This window comes from Corythoichthys intestinalis, chromosome 13, assembly GCF_030265065.1.
Source record: "Corythoichthys intestinalis isolate RoL2023-P3 chromosome 13, ASM3026506v1, whole genome shotgun sequence".
Classification (NCBI taxonomy): domain Eukaryota; kingdom Metazoa; phylum Chordata; class Actinopteri; order Syngnathiformes; family Syngnathidae; genus Corythoichthys; species Corythoichthys intestinalis.
Window position 1 is genome coordinate 47,186,626 of NC_080407.1, and position 26,827 is coordinate 47,213,452.

Sequence of the window (26,827 nt, forward strand, 5' to 3'; positions counted from 1 at the left end):
AAGTCCAGAAATCACCCAACAGTAGAACGTGGAAGTAACTGTGTGATTGCCTGGGGCTGCTTTGACACTTCACGACCTGGACGACTAGCAGGAACAATGATTCCAAAACAATATCGGAGATTCTTGATAGACTGCGAGTGGTTTCGGCCTGCAACTATAGCGGGGCAATGCGACTGGAGGTCAAAATGACCTGACTAATTAGTAGTTCTCAGAAAAAAAGCTTGCCTGCCAGTCCAAATGGTCATTTGTGACAGCTGCAAAGACTAGTGGTCCTCTCAGCGATAGCTGCTAGGACAAACACTTCTTGTGATAAACAAAACCGTGTGCCCTTTGGTATTACCGAATAAGGTTGAGTGTTCGGTTGGCCTACCTTTGGTATTACCAAGTAAGGTCAAGTGTTTGGGTGGTCTACATCATATGCTTGGTTGTTGTACCCAATATAACCAAGAGTTCAGTAAAGTTCTGGAGCCTTCTCATACATCTGCAGATGTGTCTGAGTGCTTTGTGAATTCTACCACAACATCAGAATGAAAACTGTTCTTCAATCACCGTCGAGTTAACATGGGGGAACTACATATGCAAAAGCTACAAACATTTGGCTCCGCCTTAATTTGTATTTGGCTCATCCCAGGTGGTTGTTATTGGTCTATTTATGATTGGATTTAATCACTTTGGAGGCAGCGCTCCTCACTTCCCAAATGCCAGCCACCTCGGGGGCCTTTCCCCCTCTGGGCCACCCGCTGAGGCTGAACTTACTTTGTAGCTGCTGCAAGGCAAGTATGACATTTGATCAACGCATTCTACTTTGATAAGCGGTGCTTCATTTACATGACATTTCCTCCACGCTGTGAACGTATAGCTCGTCTTCAAAGGATATTCAAATGCGATGTTACGGAATCACGTGGAATTCATTTGAGCTTCTCAACAGATGAGATGAGTCATACATTCCCTATCGCTTTACGTTTCTTATGAATATTCAAAGTGTATGTTTCGATGCAGGTTGTAGAGATAAATGAAGGGATTGATTATTTGTTTTGCTTGGCCATGAGTCGTCAATTTGACCTCCAGAGCGTTGCCAAAGAATCTTGGATGGCGTTGCACAATTGGTGTGACGGCATATGGAGGTGCGAGCTGCTCCCAGCACCTTCCTGGATCACGCGGACAGGTGCACTGTGGGACGCGAGTCTGAAAATAGCTACGCGCCGAAGTCAAGGATGCCAGCGAACGTTGAACTTGGCAGTGAAAAAATATGTTTCTGCTGCGAGTTTTGAAGGTTAGCAAAGGACTCTGCTATGCTAGCGACAACACAAAACAGCAGTTGTTGAAAAGATTGTTTAGTTGGGTTATTACCGTTATTTTCGCACTATGAGGCACATCTGACTAAGTCGCCACCCAACAAATTTGGAACGAAAAGGGCATTTTTTCATTGATAAGCTGCACTGGACAATTTTGTATTAAACTGTATTATGGGATATTTACACCCAAAGATATTAAGCGGTAACACTTTATTCGACAGTGGCTTCATAAGCTTGTTACAACACCAAATGAACCACCATGAAGCATTGCTTCAAGAAGCTTCATTTGACCATCACTGCTTTATTGGGGGAGACAACCTCTGCTGCCACCTGCGTCATGTTATGTGCTAATTATTTCTTCAGTTACTGTTCCGGTTGTTTCATTAATTGCTATTTATGGTTTTGGGTAACACTTTATATGACACTGGCACCATAAGATTGTCATAATTATGACACGACACTGTCATAAGCATTAATGAATGCCTATAACAGATGTCATTTAGTGTTTTCCGGCAAATGATGTCACTTTTAGAATGGATGTAAAAGATCCAAGCTGAACATAAATAGAGTTAGTGACATAATTTGCCCGATGACACCATGATAGTGTCATGTCATAATTATGATGGTGTTATGACAGTCTTATGACACCGCCGTCAAATAAAGTGTTACCTATTAACTCAAATAAATCAACAAATAAACTGCACATGACTATAAGCCGCAGAATTCGAAATGAAGGGGAAAAAGTAGCGGCTTATAGTCTGAAAATAAAGGTAGTATGGTTTTAAAGCTAGGTTTAACCGTGTTAACCCACAAAACTTGTTAGTGGCTCACCACTCAGTTCCTTTTGAGGAATGATAAATATGCTCCAACTGATTATTAGCATGTTTCGGACACTCGGATGAAGAGAGGGGCGGAGCCATCAACTGATGTGATATGATGGTGTGTTGGCTCCGATGGCGGGGGAAGATGCTGGCCAGACCTGGCAGGCCCAAACGTATTGTGATGGCAGAATCCCCTATAAGAAAGACCCACCTCCTGCAGAACATTTTCCTTGTCCCGGGGGAGGGGGGGGGCATTGAGTCCGAGTGGGCCATGTTCCACACCTCCATTGTTGAGGCGGCCGATCGGAACTGTGGCCGTAAGGTGGTTGGTGCCTGTCGTGGCGGCAATCGCCGAACCTGCTGGTGGACACCAATGGTAAGGGATGCAGTCAAGCTGAAGAAGAAGGCCTACCGGGCCTTTTTGGCCTGTGGGATTCCGGAGGCAGCTGACCGGCTGGCCAAGCGGACTGCAGCTTCGGCGGTCGCCAAAGAAAAAAACTCGGCGAGACCATGGAAAACGACTTCCGGACAGCTTCGAGGAAATTCTGGTTCGCCATCCGGCGTCTGAGGATTGGAAAGCAGTGCACCATTAACACTGTGTATAGTGAAGGTGGGTACTGCTGACCTCGACTCGGGACGTCATGAGTCGGTGGGGAGAATACTTCGAAGACCTCCTCAATTCCACTGACATGCCTTCCTTTGAGGAAGCAGTCTTGGGACTCCGACGTGGGCTTTCCGTTCTCTGGGGTTGAAGTCACTGAGGTGGTTGGAAAGCTCCACAGTGGCAAGGCCCCGGGGTTCAATGCGATCCACCCTGAATTCCTAAAGGCTCTGGATGTTGTGGGGCTGTCGTGGCTGACACGCCTCTACAATACTGCATGGACTTTGGGGACAGTGCCTATGGATTGGCAGACCGGGGTGGTGGTTAAGGGGGACCGGAGGGTGTGTTTCAATTATAGAGGGATCACACTCCTCAGCCTCCCCGATAAAGTCTATTCAGGGGTGCTGGAGAGGAGGGTCCGTCGGAAGTCGAATCTCTGATTCAAGAGGAGCAGTGTGGTTTTCGTCCCGGCCGTGGAACAGTGGACCTGCTCTACACCCTCGGCATGGTCCTCGAGAGTTTGCCAACCAGTCTACACGTGTTTTGTGGATCTGGAGAAAGCTTTTGACCGTGTGCTTGGGGGAGTCCTGTGGGGGGGTCCTCCGGGAGTACAGGGTACCGAGCCTCTTGGTATGGGCTGTTCGGTCCCTGTACGACCGGTGTCAGAGTTTGGTCCGCATTGCCGACAGTAAGTTGAATTCTTCCCAGTGAGGGTTGGACTCCGCCAAGGCTGCGTTTTGTCACCGATTCTGTTCATAATTTTTATGGACAGAATTTCTAGGCACAGCCGAAGCATTTAGGTGGTCAGGTTTGGTGACCTCAGCATTGCATCTTCATCAAGCTGTGACCTCCAACTCTCACTGGAGCGGTTCGCAGCCGAGTGTGAAGCAGTTTGGATGAAGCTTAGCACCTCCAAATCCGAGACCATGGTCCTCAGTCGGAAAAAGGTGGCGTGCCCTCTCCGGGTTGGGGATGATATCCTTCTCCAATTGGAGGAGTTCAAATATCTTGGGGTCTTGTTCACGAGTGAGGGTAGGAGGGAGCGGGAGCTTTACAGGCAGATCGGTGTAGCGTCAGCAGTAATGCTGACTCTGTACCGGTCCGTAGGGGTGAAGAAGGAGCTGAGCTGAAGGGTGTAGCTCTCGATTTACCAGTCTGTATGTTTCTACCCTCACCTATGATCACGAGCTGTGGGTCGTGACCGAAAGAACAAGATCCCGGATCCAAGCGGCCTAAATGAGTTTCCTTCGCAGGGTGTCCGGGCTCTCCCTTAGAGATAGGGTGAGAAGCTCGGTGCTTCGGGAGGGACTCGGCGTCGAGCCGCTACTCCTCCGCATTGAGAGAAACCAGCTGAGGTGGCTTGGGCATCTGGTTCGGAAGACTGTCTCTCGGCTGGCCTGGGAACGCCTTGGGATCTTGCCAGAGGAGCTGGTCGAAGTGGCTGGGGAGAGGGAAGGTTGGGCTTCCACGTTAAAGCTGCTAGCCCCACGACCCGACCCCAGAGCAAGCGGAAGATGATGGATGGATGAATGATTATCAGCAACATAACATAGCTCTAAACCACTTTATCACTTGTTGCTAGGCATAATTTAGCTATCATTTGAGCTCTGTTGACTGAAAAACTAGTGTCTTATTGTTCAAAAACCTACAGCGAACCAACACAAAAACGTTTTTAAGTGGCCAAAATGACACAAGATGGCGTCAAAGCACTTCTTTTTCTTGTCGACAAAGCTAAATGAATCACTTCCTCTCAGGGATTTCTTACCGCTTCGCCCTCTTGGCCCGCCGTGCCGTTCATGGGCGGGGTCACCTCCACTTGCACGCTGGAGCTGTTTGGCAGGTTCTTATCTATGAAAAGCAAGAGACTGTCAACAAAAACAAAAATCATCTCCACTTTACCTTAACGGCGCGATTAAGAGGCTAATATCTTAATGCAGGGTTGTTACCATAATTCACCTTCACTTTGATTGCGCTACACAATGAGGCCAGGAAAGCAATTCCTGTTGCCTCCTTCCCTTTCAAGTGACTTCCACGCATACGTGATTACGCTCGCTCGCATTAGCGACTGGGCTTCATGATGTAAATAGCGTTTGAAGAATCCATTTGGCGCTTCTTCATCATGCCCTTATGAATAATGACTCTTTTGTACTTCCCTTTCAAGTTCTTCTGGATCAGACCGCCACAGATTTACCTTTAACGTACTAATGTACAAGCTAGCTGTTTAGCTAGCTGCTACTACTGACCAGGAGAAAGCATTTGTTTTTCTTAGTTTGATCAAATTTGAACTCAGGCAAAGTATATTTACTCACACAGTGAATTGTTTTAGTGTTCTGGGTGTGAAATGTCCAACAATGCAGGAAAAAAACTTTCCTACCTGAGCGGCTGGCAACGCCATTGGCTTTCTCACTGTCTTCTACCTGGCATTTCTTTTTGGCGATCTTGTGAAGAATAGACGCTTTCTCTCGGAATTTCCCTGCAAAACAAGAGTCGGCATAAACGTATTAAAGGGCAGACAAAGTTTCATCCTTTGCTTTCAGCAACATAGTGCTGCGATGACAAGAACTGATGATTTCATGTCTTCGTCCTTGGAGGGTGAGTCCCTTTGCATTTGGGATCTGGAGGTCAGCTCGCTCATGTCAGTGTCTTTTTAGCATATTAAAAGCTAACGAGAGATGTCAGAGGTTAGTGGAACATGAGAGCAGCACTCCCAGCAGATGGCTTCTAGGCTAAAATTGCCATTCCTGTACTCCTTTGTCAGACTTTTTAACGGGATCCACGGATAGGAAGACTAGTAGATGTAGAAAGATAAACGTTATTACAAGTTAAAATAATTCGATATTAAAACCCATCTTGATGTTTTCGTTTTTATGCAATTTGCAAAATTAGTTTAACTAGTAGGTCGCCATTGTTGTTGTTTGTTTGTTTTTTTAAACCTGTCCTGTTCAGCTGTTTGACTCGGAGAATGGAAGTCTAAGTGTCCGGTTGGTCTGAACAGTTTTAATGTTTCAAATTGAGAGTATGACGTACTCCCATTGTGATCTTCAACATACCTCATTTATTATAACAAAATGACAGAAGAATAGAAAAGAAACACAAGAAAGAAAAGAAACACAAACAACAAGAAATACATTGAACGCCTAAACTAACTATGAATATGTTGGTGCTATCGTCAGCTAGCTGTATTTCTGGTTGACACCATGTGGGGGACCTGTTGACCAGGGAAAGAAGGGGATGGGGGTCGGAGAGTCTATAGGATAAGTGATTGGGAGGGGTGGAGGGTACACAAATCAGCTCTTTGATCTAGAAACGAGTAATCGTGTGAATCCCTTGTGGGTGTATGCCTGTCGGCAACCGATCCGCCGGAACTAGGACCCCCCACCCGAGTGCGCTCAATCACATTCAGTCATGCACGAGCTCCACAAAACACGCGACAGCCACGCAGACGGGCGGAGACGCCGTGCGAGCACCACCCCAGAGCCACGGCCCCCACCCAGCCAGCCCGGGGGGGGGGGGGGGGGGGGTGCCAGCGCAGCCCAACCCTCCTCTCGCAGCCCAGCAAAGGAGCCATCGGCATCCCAAGGGGATCCAGGATGGTCCCCCGGGCCAGCCGCGCCCCCATCCGGCCTTCAGGGATGGGAAAAGGGGACACACCACCAACCCCACGTAAAACGCTAAATACAGTTTTTTTGGTTTTTAACCAAGAATCGAGACTGTTTTACGTCCATTTCTTTGAACAATACGGGGATTTAAGCATTTACTCACAAGAATTTTCACCAGAGAAGCTCTGTTTCTGTCAGGTGGCTGCTAGCCTCATTCGCTAACAGAGTAGCATTGTGCTTCGATATATTTACGTAAAATAGACGCTAACTGCACGGTTTCTTTGCTTTTACCCAAGCATCGAAAATGTTTTACGTCCATGTCTATGAAGAATACGGGGATTTAAGCATTTAGTCACAAGAATTTTCGCCAGAAGGAATTGCAGAACACCAGTAGTGTTCGTCTAGTGACAGTGACAAACTACATCACCCCGAGCGTCCATTGCGCGCATAAAACATGGCGCCCTCCGTAGGTCATAATATGTACTAAATATTAGAGATTTTTAAATCAGTGGCAATATTTTATATGGTGTTTGATCTCAACATGGCTAAATCACAGCAGTCGATTTATTTAAAAAAAAAAAAAAAAAAAAGGGAAGCAGTGACGCACAAGGGCTAAATGAAAAATCGGACATCGATGAAAAAGCGGCGACCTTGCCACTTGCATAATCCGCGTGCCCTCAAGACCTTACCTCCATGCTCACACGCAAGTTCCTGTATTAGTTTGGACTTTTCCCTGACAAATTACCATCATTAAATGAGTTTTAAATGAGGACTTTGGTGCGTGCGTGCTTTGCCTAGAACCAATTAGCTTGTTGCAATCAATGCCTTTTTCATTTTTGGAGCCCATGGGTGATTCGTCAGCGGCCGACACGCTGTCAATGTCAATATGCGCTCTGCCCTACGATGTCAACACACGTCTGTGACCTTCCGGCAAAATCATTAGGCACCAGCAGCTTTGGTCTGATCGCGCACGCACGCATCATCGTTTCATTGTTTTTCCTTGTTGCTGTGTTTAAATGCTAGGAGAACACAAAAACTACTAAATACTCTGGAAGCATGATAATATAATAGCATGGGTTTTATTGTGTTGTCCTTTTCTCTGCTAACTCTGGATTGAGGTCTTTTGTTTTTTTGGCGCTAGCTGCAAACACAATAGGGGATATACGAGGGGTGGGAACCTCTAGGTAACTCACGATACGATTACAGCACGAAATGGCGATACACGCAAGGGCGGAGGTTTGCATAGGGACGGTAGGGACATAACACTCGCAAATTTTCAGGATGCTGAAATTGACAAGAGTATTGGCACCCTCAGCATTATACTAGGTAGCACAACCTTTCGACAAGATAACTGCGAACAACCACTTCCGGTATCCATCAATGAGTTTCTTACAATATTCAGCTGGAATTTGAGACCATTCTCCTTTGGCCAACTTCTCCAGGTCTCTAAGATTTGAAGGGTGTCTTCTCCAAACTTCCATTTTCAGATCTCTCCACAAGTGTTCTATTCAGGTCTGGACTCTCTGCTGGAAGTCTCCAGTGCCTTCTCTCAAACCATTTTCTCGTGCTTTTTGAAGTGTGTTTTAGGTCATTGTCCTGCTGGAAGACCCATGACCTCTGAGGGAGACCCAGCTTTCTCACACTGGGCCCTACATTATGCTGCAAAATTTGTTGGTAGTCTTCAGACTTCATAATGCCATGCACACATTCAAGTAGTCCAGTGCCAGAGGCAGCAAAGCAACCCCAAAACCTCCGTCATGTTTGACTGAGGGGACCGTGTTCTTTTCTTTGAAAGCCTAGTTTTTTTCCTGTAAACTCTAGGTTGATGTTTTCCCAAAAAACAGAGAACACTCTTCCAAAACGTTTTTCGCTTTCTCAGGTAACTTTTGGCAAACTCCAGCCTGGCTTTAAGTCTCTGGGTCCGAAGTGGGGTCTTCCTGGGTATCCTCCCATAGAGTCCCTTTCATTCAGACGCCGACGGATAGTACGGGTTGACACTGTTGTACTCTCGGACTGCAGGAAAGCTTGAACTTGTTTGGATGTTAGTTGAGGTTCTTTATCCACCATCCGCACAATCTTTCGTTGAAATCTGTCATCAATTTTCCTTTCCCGTCCACATCTAGGGAGGTTAGCCACAGTGCCATGGGCTTTACACTTATAGATGACACTGCGCACGGTAGACACAGGAACATTCAGGTCTTTGAAGATGGACTTGTAGCCTTGAGATTGCCCATGCTTTCTCACGGGTTTGTTTACACTGTCCAAGGGAAGGGAAATGACTAAAGCCGGACTAACTCCGGTGGCATAAAATATAGTTTGGGAGGTGCAGGAAGTGAACAGTTTTGACCATTATAGAGTAATTTTGCCATGTCGTACTGAATACAAACAATGCTCCATGTCCACAGAGAAGACCACTTGGCCGATGACCGGCGGCTTGTCGCAGCGCCACCTCGGTCCTCTTTGCGTGCCCGCCGGGAGAGCGCTACACTCGGCTTATGCTCGTGCGGTTCTCCATATCGTCAAGCCCCCTCTGCCCTCTTCGCGTGCCCGGCAATAGACAACTATCCTCAGGTTTGGCTCGGGCAGCTACGCTCTACTCCGACGCCATTCTCCAGCTGCCCGCAGCAGGGGAACGATGAGCTGTAACTTGCTCGCCGCCGGGGCTGGGGGTTGACGATCCATGAAGACAACCGACAACCCCGCCGCCGTGTGAGATGATCCGGGGTAGTTCTGTGTGATTATTTGCTTCGTAAGCCGAGAATAAGACTTGGAAACGCCGCTTGGTTCGGGTTAGCATGTCGGCTAGCTGTCACACCTCCTGGTTTGTTTATGCTCCCCGAAGCCGGGGCAGGGAAATGACAAAAGTCGGACTATCTCTGGTGGCATAAAATATTGTTTGGGAGGTGCAAGAAGTGAACAGTTTTGACTATTATGGAGTAATTTTGCCATGTCGTACTGAATAAATGCATTTTTCATTTTTCATATTCCATTTAGCACATGACTTATTCGTCATGACCATATGATTTATTTAGCAATTGGGGAAAAATCCTTCGATAAAAAGAATATCCTGTAAAAATATTGGAGTAGAGACGGAAACAATGATATTTTGTGGCTCTCTTCGTCGCATTTTCCTCGTTCGGAATAATTCCCCCTCAATGGGATGGATTCTAAATCAGATGAAACCAATCCTCCTGTTGGGGACGCTAGAGCCCTATAATGGTAGGCGTGGCTAAACGGCAGATTAAAAGACTAATTTCTCGTCATCTGCGCTTCGCCAAATTGTTGCATTTACTCAAATCGTCTATAAATATGATTCTAATTAAGATAATAATGCTAATTAAGACTTTTTTTTTTTAACCCTGTCGTAGGCACTTTAAAGTAGTAATTTTTTGAACATTAAGAATAGACTTCATGTTTTCGCTTTTAAGCTTGTTTGTCTTTGTCCTGCCTCTTATGAAACCGCCGCGTAGATGACTCACTCCACTTGGACAAATTCAGCGACGTCGGCTGCTGCATCTTGTGCCCGCTGGAGGTAAGAGTGGACGTGAGTGCCGAGACATGAATAATGGCAAACGACGGTACAAGCCCTGGCAAAAATTTTGCCATGGATTGTGACAAGCATGCCTCTTTGACAAAAACAACACATGAGCAACATGTATTGGCTCAGAAAAAAAAAAAAAATCTAAAACAATAATAGAAAAATGGAAACAAAAAAAAAATTACATGGCTATCCACGATTTGCACTTTCTGTAGTGAAATCTCAGAAAATAAACACCTTGCAGCAGTGTCACGAGCAAACCAAGACAAAGGAATGAATAAATAAGGTGAAGATGGAGAAAAGCCAAACAAAGAAGTGAATTTTTTCGGGGGGCTTACCTTCCTCAGTCATTGAGTGATAATATTTTAGTTTCCCATAAGTCCCAAGCTCTACAAGGCCACAGCAAAAGACAAGGAAGGGCAAGGGCAACGGACACACAGAGAAAAGGAAAAGAGTAAACACAACTGCACACCAACGCACAAAAAAAGGAACTCCAAGTTATTGCCTACGTGCCAAGCAGCAACCAAATGTGTAAAAAGTCAGTATGAGTAAAACAAAAATCTTGCTCGGCATGCAAAAACAAAACAAACAAAAAAAATATGAGACCTCCTCTCCTCCTCTCAATAGCTTAACTTCAACATTTTTTTTTTTAATTTTCATGTCTCTGGGCGGTCGTACTTCATTTTGAACTTGATTTTCCAATTCATTTTAACTGAGACGACTGGCTGTGAATGCTCTTCTTTCAGTGCCATTGACAGACGTCCAATTCATTTGGAAATGGGTCTACGATTTTAAAGGTGCTATGAACTACTACAGCAAGTGACTTTAAGACGATAGTTGACCATATTTTGAACACAAATCCAACCAAAAAAAGCGAACGGAAAAGGCTTAATCATGAAATTAGAGCCTGAATAGTCAATTTCTAAGCGGAAGTGGCCCCACCCACAAAAAAATGACCTCCAAACAGGAGATGTCATTGCAGATTTTTGCCGTCTGCTAGCATGCTATCCATAGGCCTTCCATTGTCTTGTTACCGTGTGACTGTAATGTCATTCTGGTTCCGTTCAGACTGCAGGCATACTGTATCTGATTCCAACAGGATTCCTCTTAAAATCTGACTGTTTAGACTACTTTTAGCAAGTGTCCAAATCAGATCTGGGCCTGTTCAGACTATGTCACATGATTGACACACCTGACAGGTTGCTGTGGCAACGAAGGCGTCATCCGTAGTCACAAGTTACGGATAGTCGAATCCCATTTGAGCTGTTCAGACTGAAGCATCTTGTCAACAACGGATATGGAGCCAACTCTCCTATGGTGTTTCAAATCAGATTTCTGCACTTCGTGACTGTTCAGATTAGATAAGAGCCATTCGGTTTTAAACTGGATGGGCTAAGAATCAGATTTTTTGACTGTTCAGACTAGAAAATACCATTCACATTCAATCTGGATGGGCTAAAAATCTGATATGTGGCTTGAAATCAGATTTATGTGCCTTATGCCTGTTCAGACTAGAAAATAGCCATTCAGTTTCATCTGGATGAGCTAAAAATCTGATTTTTATTCCATCCAGATTGAAACGGGATAGCTCTTTGAATGGCTGAAATGACTGAATGGCTAGTAAATAGCCATTCAGTTTCAAACTCGATGGGCTGAGAATCTGATTTCTTGACTGTTCGGACTAGAAAATACCCATTCAGATTCTAACTGGATGGGCTAAAAATCTGTTATGTATGTGGTTTCAAATCAGATTGCTGTGTTTGTGACTGTTCAGACTAGATAATAGCCATTCAGTTTCAATATGGATGGGCAAAGAATCAGATTTTTTCCACTGTTCAGACTAGAAAATATCCATTCAGATTCAATCTGGAGGAGTTAAAAATCTGATATGTGGTTTCAAATCAGATTTACGTGCTTTGTGATTGTTCAGACTACAAAATAGCTATTCAAAAAGCCATTCCGTTTTAATCTGGATGAGTTACAAGTCTGATTTTTAGCCCATCCAGATTGAAACTGAATGGCTATTTTTTAGTCTGAACAGTTACAAAGAAAATAGCTATTCGAAGAGACCATCCAGTTTCAATCTGGATGAGTTAAAATCAGATTTTTAGCCCATCCAGATTGAAACTGAATGGCTATTCTCTAGTCTGAACAGTCGCAAACAAAATAGCTATTCAAACAGCCATCCAGTTTCAATCTGGATGAGTTAAAATCAGATTTGTAGCCCATCCAGATTGAAACTGAAAGGCTATTTTCTAGTCTGAACAGTCACAAAGTCACAAATCAGATTTCTGTGCTTTGTGACTGTTCAGACTAGAACATAGCCATTCAGTTTCAATCCATGCAGATGGCCCTCTGAATATTCAAAGAGCCATCCAGATACATGAGTTAAAAATCTTGAGTTAAAAGTCTGAACCATCACAAAGCACAGAAATCTGATTTGAAACCACAAACATATCGGATTCTTAGCCCATCCAGATTGAAACTAAATGGCTATTTTCTAGTCTGAACAGTCCCAAAGCACAGAAATCTGATTTGAAACCACATACATATCAGATTTCAAAATTCTGTTCAGACTAAAAAATAGGTATTCAAAGAGTTTCAATGTGGATGAGTTAAAAATCTGATTTTTAGCCCATCCAGATTGAAACTAACTATTTTGTAGTCAGATTGAAACTAGCCAAATAAATATTACTGGATCTGGCCCATCCAGATTGAAACTAGCAAAATAAATATTATTGGATCTGGATGGACTGAAAATCTGATATGTACTGCATGTGGTTTAGAATCAGATTTCTGTGCTTTGTGACTGTTCAGACTACAAAATAGCTACTTAGTTTCAATCTGGATGGGTGAAAAATCTGATTCTTAATCCATCCAGATTCAAACTGGATGGCTCTTTGAATGGCTAAAAAGACTGAATGGCTAGAAAGTAGCCAATCTGGATGGGCTAAGGATCTAATATGTACGCGGTTTCATATCAGATTTTTGTGGTTTATGACTGTTCCATAAATCTGGATGGGTTAAAAATCTTATTTTTAGACCATCCAGATTGAAACCAAATGGCTATTTTCTAGTCTGAACAGTCACAAAGAAAATAGCTATTCAAACAGACATCCAGTTTCAATCTGGATGACTTAAAAATCTGATTTTTAGCCTATCCAGATTGAAACTGAATGGCGATTTTCAAGTCTGAACAGTCACAAAGCACAGAAATCTTATTTGAAACCACATACATATCAGATTTTTAGCCCATCCAGATTGAAACTAGCCAAATAAATTTGATTGGATTTGGTTGTTTCAATCTGGATGGGCTAAAAATCTGATATGTATGTGGTTTCAAATCAGATTTTTGTGCTTTGTGACTGTTCAGTAAATCTGGATAGGTTAAAAATTGGATTTTTAGCCAATCCAGATTGAAACGGCATTGCTATTTTCTAGTCTTAACAGTCACAAAGCACAGAAATCTGATTTGAAACCACATACATATCAGATTTTCAGCCCATCCAGATTGGAACTGAATAAAATCCAATAAAATTTGGCTAGTTTCAATCTGGATCAATCTGGAACTAGCCAAATTTTATTGGATTTTATTCAGTTTCAATCCGGATGGTCTGAAAATCTGATATGTATGTGGTTTCAAATCAGATTTCTGTGCTTTGTGATGGTTCAGACTTTTAACTCAAGATTTTTGGCTAGTTCCAGATTGATCCAGATTGAAACTAGCCAAATTTAATTGGATTTTATTCAGTTCCAATCTGGATGGGCTGAAAATCTGATATGTATGTGGTTTCAAATCAGATTTCTGTGCTTTGTGACAGTTCAATTAATCAAGATGGGCTAAAAATCTGTTTTTAGGACCATGCAGACTGAAACTGAATTGCTATTTTCTAGTCTGAACGGTCTCGTCAACTAACACCTTCATTTCTGATATCATAAAGTGTGTGCGACTCCCAGTTTTATCTTTAACTGTCAAAGGTTCCAGACCCCTAACCTATGAAAACAGCCAGATTTGAGTGCCAAATTGATTTTATACTATTAGTGCAGTCATTTTTTTGGCATGCTCACCATTTCATAGCACCTTTAATGCCCTTTGGCGGTCACGTGTTAGATTCCCCTTCATCAAGTTGCCTCGCTCGCGTATGATTGGGCCGATTGAAGACTAGGCCGGCCTTGAACTGGGGCTGGGCCGAGGGGGCGATTAAGCCGCCGCGCAATCACTGCGCTCACCCGTTTGAAAAGAGAGGGCGAGGCGGGGGAGGGAGTTGTTGTTTACCAGGGGCCCTCTTGTCCTTGTGGGCTGCCCTCTAAACCTCAGCTGAGCCATTTGACTGAGTGCAGGCACACTCAGTCTGAAGCAAAAAAAAGAAAAGCTTTTAGCATCGATTCTTTCACGAGCCTGGTGCGAGCGATGCTGTGCGCTGTTCTCTATGCGTGCCATGTGATGGTTTGGCACTTGCCATTTAATCCAAGTGGTCATCATTGCTGTCAATGGCAGCCGATGAGGTATAAAAAAACGTGTTCTTCCTCTAGCCAAGATGCACCCTTCCACCGATTAGTTTATCAATAGTAGACGTCCAATCCATTTAAAGTGGAAGGGTGGCAGCGAATGAATGAACGTTCATTCGCTGCCACCCTCCCACTTTAAATAGATTGGACGTCTAGCCTCGGCAATGGCAGACGATGAGTTCAGCATCCATGATAGCAATTACTTTACAAGTGAGTATGTAGTCATTAAAGTACATTCAAAAAACGTGGTGCCCGAACAGTATCGGCATCAGCAACTTTTTTTTTTTTTTTTTTTTCCAAACTGGGACAAATTTATTATATATGCATATGTTGAAAAAGAGTATAAGTATTTAGAAACAGTATTTGAAGTATATGGTACCGTACCATATACAGTTGTTTGAAAAGTATCTGAAACTTTTGGAATTCCTCACATTTCTGCATGAAATCCCCATCAAATGTTATCTGATCTCTGTCAAAATCACACAGATGTAAAAACAGTTGCTGCTTCAACTAAACCCACCCAAAAATTTGTAGGTTTTCATATTTTAATGAGGATAGCATGCAAACAATGACAGACGGAGGAAAAATAAGTGAACCCTCTGCCTAAGGAGACTTAAAGAGCAATTGAAACTAATTTTTACCAAACATTTTAAGTCAGGTGTGTGCCCAATCACTGATGAGTGGTTTAAAGCTGTCCTGGCCACTATAAAACACACACCTAGTAAGAAATGTCTTGATGTGCTTCATGGCTAGGTCCAAAAAAACGGTCTGACGACCTGCTATCAAAAATTGTTGATATGTTCACAGCTGGGAAAGGATATAAAACCATCTCTAAAAGTGTGGATGTTCTTCAATCGACAGTCAGAGAAGTTGTCTACAAATGCAGAGAGTTTGGCATTGTTCTCTCCCAAGGAGTGGCCGTCCACCAAAGATGACGCCAAGAGTTCAGCACAGAATACTCAGAGAGGTAAAAAAGAACCCTGCAGTATCTGCTAAAGACTTACAGAAATCACTGGCACAATCCAATATCTCTGTGCACACATCAACTATATGTAAAACTAAGGCCGAGAATGGTGTTCATGGGAGGACGCCACTGCTGTCTAAAAAAAAAAAAAAAACATTGTTGCTCGTTTAATGTTCGCGAAAATGCCACTTGGACACTCGACAGAAGTTTTGGCAAAATATTTTGTGACTGATGAAACCAAAGTTGAATTGTTCGGGAGTAAAGGCTGAGTTATGCTTCTGTGGCAGACCTACGCCAACAAGGCAGACCAGACTCTTTGCCGTAGCCTGACGTGCATCTCCACAATTTTCTGACTTCGGACTGTGATTGGTCTGCTCAGACTGTTGTTTCCGGTTCAGAGCGAAATCACTGCCATTTACAAACATTCTTGCGCTTACGACCACCTCCGCAACGGTGTTCTGCGTTGCCTGCTCCTCAACATTTGTATGATCAACATTTGTCATTCAATGTTGATGAGCTGAAGATCCACATTCAAGTGTTCCATCTCCGTTGGTTGTGTAACCAGAAGAAAACTAGAGGAAGTCCACAAGAGCCCCCCAAAACCATACAAACACAACGCCACACCTTTCAGGTGGCTTGGCGGTGAATTACAGAGCCGCAGAACTATCGAATGCTCATTGACGCCGTAGTCGCTACGCCGTCACCGCAACGCAGAAGCCTAACTCAGGGCTGAACAAACAACGTCATGTAAGGAGGAAAAATGGGACAGCTGTCACAGCTCACCAACAGCAACACCACATCCCCACTGTGAAGCATGGTGGAGGGAGGTCTGTGATTTGGGGCTGTTTTGCGACCTCAGGGCCTGGACAACTTGCAATCATTAACGAAAGAATGAATTAATTGCAGGAAAACCTGAGGCCGTCTGTCAGACGGTTGTAGCTAAAAAGAGGATGAATGCTGCAACAAGACTGATACAAAACACAGACGTAAATCAACTTCAGAATGGTTTCAGAAGAACAAAATACACCTTCTGGAGTGGCCGAGTCAAAGTCCAGACTTGAACCCCATTAAGATGCTGGGGCATGACCTAAAAACCAGGCATCACAGGAATCTGACTGAACTACAGAAGTTTTGTAGAGAAGAATGGGCCAAGATTAGTCCTGATCTGCAGCTATGGGAAGGGTCTGGTTGAAGTTATTGTCGCCAGAGGAGGGGGGGGAGGGCACAAAATATTAAATGTGATGGTTCACTTACCTATTTTTCCCCCTTCTGTCATTGCTTGCATACTATCCTCATCAAAATATGAAAACCTATAAATGTTTGGGTGGTTAAGCAGACAGTTTTTTCATCTGTGTGATTTTGACAAAGATCAGATCACATTAGATGGTGATTTTATGCAGAAATGTGAGAAATTCCAAAAGGTTGATACTTTTTCATACCACTGTAGAATAGTAGCGTACCATACCTTATAGTATAGTACCATACAGTACAGTACCTCATAGAATTTGGTATGTAAGTATATGGTAACGTACCATATAGTATAGTATTGTACCATACAGTACAGTACCGTACGGTATAGTACCATAAAGTACAGTACCGTCCCATTACTATAATATACTATAATCTGTTTTCCCCTGTAATATTGATAACCAAGATGATGTATTTTGACTTTATTTGATGTTTTGTAATATTTTTAGGAATATCACGTTTGTCTTTTTATATGAATACTTAGGTGTACTACAGTAGTACATGGAGGGCCAATTATGTATTTTTTTTTTTACAATGTCTCTCTCTCTCTCTCGGAAAAAAAAACACTGCCGATCTGACATCCACATCTTGCCTTTTGTGCTCCAACGACTGGTCCTCTGCTCTCTCATCACCGTTAAGTCAGTCTGCGACATTACAAGATTGACAAAGCATAGAGGAGTAAATCTCCGCTGTGTTTGGATGCAGATTAAACAGGCACACAAACCCATTTAAAGTCATTGTTAATCCCTTGTCAGGTTTATTGATTCGAAATCCTGAGGAAGGTCACCGATCCGGCCAGGGACGCCAGTTCACGAACTCGGTAGTAGTAACAGCACCGATATTAACGATAGAGGAGAGAGAGGATGGGCTCGATGAGGATAAAACAAGGACCACAAAGACGACATAAAAGTTTACATATTGGGGAAAGTAAACAGTACATACAGCAGGGCACATTCGAGTAAAGACTATCCTCCAGGTTATTAGAAAGACAGGAGGGTGGTGGGGGGGGGTTACACATATTTGATTGATCAACTCACCGGAATCTGCAAATTCTGAAGGGGACAGTAGAAGACAGAAACAGAGAAAATAAATCCCAACCCCAAAAATGACAGTTCGGCCAAAAATGTGTTCTATGCATCTAGGCCTACATTTTTTCATCCAAATGACAATTCATTCAAAGGGGACAAACGTTCTACACGTTTTTTTTTTTTTGCCACAACTCCCATTTATTTTCAATGGCTAAAAATTCCCATTAATTTCTGGTGACCCTGAAATGCCCGCAAATCAACAGGAAGTGACCAGATATACCAACCATCACAGAAAAGCTAACATTGCATTTTCTAGTTAATATTAATATAGACCGTAAAGTAGTTCCAATCTAGACATGGAGTCCAACGAATGAAAAAGAACTTATTTTGAGAAGCGCCCATGAAATATACAGTAGACGCGCCCATCCTCCCCGACGCGTGTTCTACTTAAAAGCCTGAGCGTGTGCCGGAATGGGCTGCACCTGCTCAACCCCTGCCGAGCAACCAAAATGCTCCATTGTACTTCTACAACACGAGCAAAACATCCAGTCCCTTAGCTCCTTCTTCCAGAACAATCCCAGACAATCCATTTGCATTCAATAGAAGTGCAAATACATATAAGTTAATAGATGCTAATGGGCTTTTTAAAGATCATATTGCATGAACTGACTCATTCCCTCTACCCAAGCGTGATTCTTATTGGTTTCTTGGACCTTCTCTGGAGTTTGTCAGTTAAACCGCCCTGGGAGGTTTCCTAAATCAAGTCGAACAAACGGCACTCACCTTCACTCAAAGGGTCCAAGGTGTGAATCATGAGCTGGAAAATGCTGTTCCTCATCAAGCTGTTGTGCAGGGAGGCGGAGCTACCTCCCCTCTGAAGTCGAGGTCTGGCCTGCCAGGAGAGAATCGTGGTGTTAATAACAAATGCTAGTCAGATTTACAGCATTAAGGCTGCGTACAGACTGCGGGCATATCTGATTACAATCGGATTCCTTCTCAAATCTGACCGTTCACGCAATTTTTAGCAAGTGTCTAAAATCAGATCTGGGCCTGTTCAGACTGTGCCACATGATTGACACACCTGACAGGTTGCAGTGGCAACGAAGGCGACATCCAGCATAGAGTGACATCACGGACAGTTAAAACCCACCTACGCTGTTCAGACTAAGAAGCATATTGTCCGAATCTGATATGAAACCACCACCCGTATGTGGTTTTAAATCATATGTCTGTGCTTTGTGACTGTTCAGACTAGAAAAAAGCCATTCAAAGAGCCATAAATCTGGTTGGGTTAAAAATCTGATTTTTTTGACCATACGGATTGAAACGAGCCAAATAAATTTGATTTGATTCAGTTTCAATCTGGATGGGCTAAGAATCTGCTATGTATGTGGATTCAAATCAGATTTTTGTGCTTTGTGACTGTTCAGATGAGAAAATAGCCATTCAGTTTCAATCTGGATGGGTTAAAAATATGATTTCCGCCCATCCAGATTGAAACTGATTGTTTCAATCTGGATGGGATGGGCTAAGAATCTGATATGTATGTGGTTTCAAATCCGACAAAAATAGAAGCCATTTACTTTCAATCTGGATGGGTTGAAAATCTGATTTTTAGCCCATCCAGATTGAAGCGAGCCAAATAAATTTGATCTGATTCAGTTCAATCTGGATGGGCTAAGAATCTATGTATGTGGTTTCAAATCAGATTTTTGTGCTTTGTGACTGTTCAGATGAGATAATAACCACTCAGTTTCAATCTGGATGGGATAGGTTAAGAATCTGATATGTATGTGGTTTCAAATCAGACAAGAATATAGCTTTTCAGTTTCAATCTGGATGGGTCAAAAATCTGATTTAGCCCAGATTGAAACTGAATGGCTATTTTCTCATCTGAACACTCACAAAGCACAGAAATCTGATTTGAAACCACATACATGTCAGATTCTTAGCACATCCCATCCAGATTGAATGTCTGTTTTCTAGCCATTCAGTCATTTCAGCCATTCAAAGAGCCATCCAGTTTTCAAACTGGATGGGTTAAAAATCGGATTTTTAGCCCATCCAGATTAAAACTGATTCAGTTCTGATCTGGATGGGATGGGCTAAGAATCTTATGTGTATGTGGTTTTAAATCAGACAAGAAAATAGCCATTCAGTTTCCATCTGGATGGGTTAAAAATGTAGCCCATCCAGATTGAAACTGAATCAAATCAAAACAAATTTATTTGGCTAGTTTCAAACTGGATGGGCTAAAACTCTGCGATGTATGTGGTTTCAAATCAGATTTCTGTGCTTTGTGACCGTTCAGATGAGAAAATAGCCATTCAGTTTCTATCAGATTATATCAGATTTCTAGCTCATCTAGATTGAAACTGAATCGCTATTATCTAGTCTGAACTGTCACAAAGCACAGAAATCTGATTTGAAACCACATACATATCCGATTCTTAGCGCATCCCATCCAGATCGAAACTGAATGGCTATTTTCTAGCCATTCAGTCATTTCAGCCATTCAAAGAGCCATCCAGTTTCAATCAGGATGGGTCAAAAATCAGATTTTTAGCCCATCCAGATTGAAATTGAATGACTATTTTCTAGTTTGAACAGTCACAAAGCACAGAAATCTGTATTGAAACCACTTACATGTGATCTAAATTAATCCCGATCTAATCCGAATCGCTATTTTCTAGTCTGAATAGTCAAAAAATCTGATTTTTAGCTAATCCAGAGTGAAACCGAATGGCTATTATCTAGCCTGAACAGTCACAAAGCACATAAATCTGATTTGAAACCACATACGGTAGTGTGTTTCATATCAGATTTGGACAAGATGCTTCTCAGTCTGAACAACTCAAATGGGATTTGACTGTCCGAAACTTCACCCTATGCTGAATGACACCTTTATTGCCGCAGCAACCTGTCATATGGCCCCGTCTGAACAGGCCCAGATCTGATTTGGACACTAAAAATAGTGTGAACGGTCAGATTTGAGGAGAAATCAGTTTATAATTAGGTATACTTACTGTCTGAATGCACCCTTAGATATGCTTCCACCTGATAAAAACTCAAATAAATCTGAGGGAGAAAAGAGTACACTTTGGAATGCCCTGATGTCTCCAATGATGCTCCTGGTTAGAATACGATCGGCTAATTTGCGTTTGCGTTAAAACCCGAAGCTAATCTACTTCTAATATGAGGTTGTGTTTTTTTAACAGCATTTCAGATCTTCAACTTTTGGAAGAATTGAAGATCTTTCTTGCTTCCTCGGGTGGCGTCGGGCGCAAATTCCAAAACCGGGCGTCCAAACACAGCAACTCACTGATGTGGATTCTCTAAATAACACTTGTTGCGTATGAAGGGAACGAATCTGGGTTGGATGAAGTTAACACACAAGTCACGGTTTGGTGGAACACACACGTTATCGAACAACGAGACAGGACACCTACCGACAACTTGCCGTCATCTTCGGGCGCAACGGGACTGGCCTTCTCATCCAACACAAAGAAAGTGGACGTTGAGAAAAGAAGGGGAAGAGAGAGAGAGAGGGAGAAAAACAAGACAAAGATGTGAAGCATGCCGCACACGACGATAGAGACGTCACGTCACAGTGACAGCTGTGATGCCGATGATGATGAGGAGGTAGACAAAACACGTTTGAGTGGTTTTTGGTGGAGAAACGGCATTAACTTGATAAAAACACACATATTCTTTTGGTAATTTTGGAAGAACACAAAACAGAATGAAACCACTGTTCGATGTTCTAAATGTCACAAAAAGCTAATAAGAATTAATGTTTGTTTTACTTGATAGTTTTGGGAAAAAATGGGGACGTTAAAAAAATGTCAATTTTTACACATAATTTTGCAACTAGAACAGTCAAATTGGGCAGTTTTTTTTTTAAACGAAAAACACAAAACAATCCATTAAGAACCGCCCACTTTTTCTTCCCAGCAAATCTGGTTGTGACATCACAGCCAGAACTGATGATCATGTGTAGCTTTCTAGCTAGCTAGTCCATGATGACAGAATGCTAACACGCCAATAAGAGAATATGGATAGCATGCTAGCAGCTCATTCAGGGTGTGACATAATCTACTGTTTGGTGATTTCTAGTGGGCGGGGCCATTTCAGCTGAGAAAGGAAGACTAAGATCTAAATTTCATTGTTAAGCCTTTTATGTCACATTTTCTGAAAAAAAAAAAGCTCTGCTATCATTTTAAGTCACTTGCTGTAATATTTCACAGCACCTTTAATACTAAATTACTGCACACTCATTTGAATGTAAAGTAATCGCTATTATGGGTTGGTCAGACGCTAGAGGTGCAACAATTAATCGATTAATCGACAAGTAATCGATTAGCCAATTAATTGTTTAGGTCCTTCTTCAAATAAGTCACGGATATCTACCTCACAACTATCACTTAATTGTATTTGTTTTGTTACTGTCGCATTTCCCCCCGATATGTTAGATGATAAATAATCGATCCAAACAAAGAAAATTGATGTCTGCTATTTCTGCATCGTGACCCTTGTTTTATGACCATGTTTCACTCATAAACCCCCCCCAAAAATCCGGCTGTGGCCATTCAGAGCTGTGTCTTGACACTCAGTGATACATGCTAGTTTTTGGATCGAAACAAGGTAAGTACGCAACAATATCTCGTTAAAGTCATGGCGTCTTTAATTCTGCTATTTCATGCTCTGAGACCCCCAATTTGGCAAAATTTCAAAATTGTCCTATATGCATGTGTGATACATCATTGGAAAGCTTAAAATCTCAATTTTCTGGTGGAAGAAAAATTTTGAACAGGAGGGCATTTTAAAAAATGTGTTTTTTAATTTAAACAGCAAAACCCTAACTGGAAGTGACAGCACGAGAGATTATAATTAAAGACGCCATGATTTTAACAAGATACTATCGCATACTTGGCTCTTTTTGATCAAAAAACTCCATGTAGCATGTATCACCGAGTGTCAAGACACAGCTGTGAACGGCCACAACTGGATTTTTTGGGGGATTTTATGGGTGAAACCTGGTAATATAACAAGGGTCGCGATGCAGAAATCGCAGACGTCAAGGAGTGGTCGATATGTTCTTTGTCATAAATTTCTCCTTTTAATCGTTTTTTTTTCCCAATTTTTTTTTGTTTGGATCGATTATTTATCATCTAACATATCGGAGAAAATGCAACAGTAGCCAAAAAAAAAAAAAAAAAATACAATTAAGCGATAGTTATGAGGTAGATATCTGTGACTTTTTTACAGACGCCACTTTTTTAATTGTGTCATAATTTGTTAAAAAGTTTGAAATATGTGAGTGAATAATTTTTTAAAGTCGTTTTTTCAATGAAATTCTAAGCTAAAAACGACAGACATTTTGAATAATAAATATCATTAATTACCTTCGTTTTATGGCTGGGTTGTAACAAAAGCAGTTGCGCGACGTCTGTAAACGGGGGTTTCCAGGGTAAAATGGACAAATTAAAAATAGTTTGGGGGCTTAATGTGCCATGACTTTGCTATGGCAGCATATGGACATATTGGTCTAACAAACGCAACAGTTGTTTTGGCTTAAAATACAGCTGTTTCTTTTAAAGAGAAGTGCAAGAGCAGAAACTGCTATTTTAGTCTTGTCTGTGTTTTCCGCCATATATGTATATATGTAACCTCTCAGTTGTAAATATTATCAGATTTTTTCATTTTATTTGTTATATTTGTTTGTTTATATTGACTTCCATTATAAGTCAATGTGGCACATGAAAAAAATCAGCTTTTACTTTGGAAAACAACAATTCACATTTTGTCAATTTTCACACGTCTCACTATCCAAACTAGCTTCTTCACGAGGCTGCAGCAACTAATCGATTAAAATTAATTTATTTATAAATAAATTAGTTGCCAATGAATTTGACAATCAATTTTTACCGGCAGCTATAACCAGTCCCGTTTGGGTCCTTGTTTGTGTGTAATGTGAAGCTGCTTGCATGTGTGCCAGTGATTAAAGCAAGAGAGAGTTCACTGCTACACTCAGGTTGGGTTACTGAATCAATAATATTACAAAATGTCGAGAGTTATACTGTGTTTTCTGTTGTTATATCCTGTGTGTCTCCGTCAGAGGTGAGTAAATGAAGCCAATTGCATTGTTTGAATTCTTGAGACGTTACGACTTATCACAGAGCGCTAAGCTAGTTAGCGACAATGCTAATCAGTGCCCTAAACCACTTTGTATTGTGTTTTGGAGAAGCATATTGGCGCTTGAGTTATTGTTAGATAGTAAAGTTGAAAGTAAATTTCTTTGTATAAAGAAACCACACACAAACCCCCATTCAAATTGGAAATTGTCATACAAGAGAGTGTGCTTCGAAATTGGATTTTGTCTTCATTGTGACTGACAATATGCCTAAAACAACTTCAAACTGTGAAGGTAATTGAGAAAGGGACATTTATCCGATTTATCAGTTCATTGTTTAATTAATTGGCCGATTAATCAATTACAAGAATAATCGTTAGTTGCAGCCCTATCAGACGCTACTTAACTTAATGTCTGCCTGTGATAAACTCCTTTTAAAAAGGCACTAGTTAGTGCCAGTTGTCGCGCGGAACTTTTGGAACGCAAACTTGTGACTCAGGCCTTCGAACAATAACTCACTTCCCGTCCCATCCTTCCCAGCAGGCATTCTGGCAAGTCTATTTTTGAAGGAAAAACGTGCGCATGTGTGAAACGTTTCTTTGGACGACATTTGTTCAGAGGCTTTGTTTCCCGGCCCGCTCGCTCGTTTTGTACAAAATGCGGAGGCGCTGAACGAGGTTTAGTACTACCTTTTTTCTACTTGCTCCTCCTCAATTAAGTAAGTACAGGTGCCAGATCGAGATTACACGGCGGGTCGCTCGTTTAAACCCACGTTAAATATTATGACTAATAATCACAAAGAGGGATTAGTATGTTTACGCGCTCCTCTAATACCCGCCTTCCTCTTCTTACGTAACGTCACATCAGGACGGTTCTTGCCAGCGGCTCAGCTGGTGGCGGCAGCGTCGCCTGGACAGACGGAAGGGATGAATAGACGGACGGGGCGGATGGATATCATCAACGTGCGCGTGACGCGACGTGACGGGGGATTTTCACTCTGCATAGTGTCACATGCAGGAGCACTTCCACTACAGAGTAACAAATTGCCAGCAGATTAACTGGGATTTTTCGTTGGGCTCTCTGAACATCAGTAGCGGATTGTAGAGGTTCTACGCACTAACGTACACGACTATCTACGGGTATGTACAGTGCTGGCCAAAAATATTGGCACCCCTGCAATTTTGTCAGCTAATGCTCAATTTCTCCCAGAAAATGATCGCAATTACAAATGCTTTGGAAGTAATATCTTCATTTAGTTTGCTTGCAATGGAAAAACACAAAAGAGAATTGAACCCCCCCCCCCCCCCCCCCAAAAAAAAAACAAAAAAAAACAGTAAATCATTATCATTTTGCACAAAACTCCAAAAATGGGCCGGACAAAAGTATTGGCACCTTTTGAAAAATCATGTAAAGTTGTGTAATTAACAGCACCTGTTACTTACCTGTCGCACATAACAGGTGGTGGCAATAACTAAATCTCACTTGCATCCAGTTAAAATGGATTAAAGTTGACCCAACTTCTTTGCTGTGTCCTTGTGTGTGCCACATTGGGCATGAAGAAAATAAAGAAGACCAAAGAACTGTCCGAGGATGTCACGAAACGCGCCCGAGCAGGTGGTGTGGAGCCAAAAGCAGGGAAACAAATGCGAAAACAAGTCAGGGAGGCAAGGCCGGGTGGCAGTGAACTAAAAAATGGTTTAATGATAATTAACAAAAACACAAAGTACCAACAAAAGGACAGCGGATCAAATGGAAGGCATCAAAACTTACTTAAACAGGGAATGCAGGAACACAAGGGCTTAGGCGTAGATATCGACACACTGGGACTGACCTCGACAATGACGCAACAAGGAGTAAAAAGTAACTGGGAGCTTAGATACACACAGACAAGGGGTAACGAGACAACGAGGAACAGATGGGTGACACAGGGGGATGTAGATTGGAGGATACACTAGGAGCTGGCACAACAGGTGAAATCAATGGGCAATCACAGGGACAATTCGCTGCTCAGCCTTCACCGCGTACAGACGCACTCTGAGCTCCTAAAGCACTCTCTTATCTTAACCGATAAGCGCTCAGGGCCAGCAAGCTCAACTCCCAGTATGGCTCCAAAGAATTTGAAACCTGGAGACTTGGATGAAATAAAATCCTCCATACAGAAGTTGGAGGTCTCAAAACCAGAATCAAGAAATCGTCAGAAAGCTCCAGTTAATTCGTGCTGAAAACGAGAAACTCAAGCGATTGTGTTATTGTACAGTTTTGATGTATGTTCCATGCCTGAATGTGAGTCTTTAGTTGTATGGGGGACGGGAAACTGATAAGCATATGCTTCCTCCCGTCCGCCTTTGTCTTCTTCTTCGGTTCCTTCGGGCAAATCATATCACATTTTGTAATTGTCAATGATTGTCAATGATACCGATGATGATGACAATAAATTCCATTCCATTCCAAGTCACACTAGGAGGAAAAAAAACACAAAACCTAACAGAGGACTTGAAAAGCAAAATTGTGAGGAAGCATGGGCAAGCTCAAGACTACAAGTCCATCTCCCAAGACCTGAATGTTCTTGTGTCTACCGTGCGCAGTGTAATCAAAAAGTGTAAAGCCCATGGCACTGTGGCTAACCTCCATAGATGTGGACGGAAAAGAAAAATTGACGAGAAATTTCAACGAAAGATTGTGCGGATGGTTGATAAAGAACCTCGACTAACATCCAAACAAGTTCAAGCTGACCTGCAGTCCGAGGGTACAACAGTGTCAACCCGTACTATCCGTCGGCGTCTGAATGAAAAGGGACTCTATGGTAGGATACCCAGGAAGACCCCACTTCTGACCCAGAGACATAAAAAAGCAGGGCTGGAGTTACCTGAGAAAACCAAAAACATTTCGGAAGAATGTTCTCTGGTCAGATGAGACAAAAGCAGAGCTTTTTGGGAAAAGGCATCAACCTAGAGTTTACAGCGGGGAAAAAACGAGGCCTTCAAAGAAAAGAAAACAGTCCCTGATGTTTTGGGGTTGCTTTGCTGCCTCTGGTATTGGACTGCTTGACCATGTGCATGGCATTATGAAGTCTGAAGACTACCAACAAATT

At 42.4% G+C, this 26,827-nt stretch overlaps 1 protein-coding gene across 9 annotated transcripts in view; it reads right to left on the reverse strand.

Moving 5' to 3' along the window:
- Positions 1 to 26,827, reverse strand: part of LOC130928402 (sodium/potassium/calcium exchanger 2-like) — a 51,190-nt gene that overhangs the window by 5,915 nt on the left and 18,448 nt on the right. For 2 of the 9 annotated variants that reach the window (XM_057854976.1, XM_057854977.1), the window contains 6 exons: positions 21,053 to 21,099; positions 18,387 to 18,495; positions 17,613 to 17,627; positions 10,193 to 10,243; positions 5,092 to 5,190; positions 4,483 to 4,565 (listed from right to left, as the gene is read on the reverse strand). In XM_057854976.1, coding sequence (XP_057710959.1) covers positions 4,483 to 4,565; positions 5,092 to 5,190; positions 10,193 to 10,243; positions 17,613 to 17,627; positions 18,387 to 18,495; positions 21,053 to 21,099 — 404 coding nt within the window. The remainder of the gene's footprint in view (positions 1 to 4,482; positions 4,566 to 5,091; positions 5,191 to 10,192; positions 10,244 to 17,612; positions 17,628 to 18,386; positions 18,496 to 21,052; positions 21,100 to 26,827) is intronic. The other 7 variants (XM_057854978.1, XM_057854980.1, XM_057854979.1 and 4 more) reach the window with 7 other exon arrangements.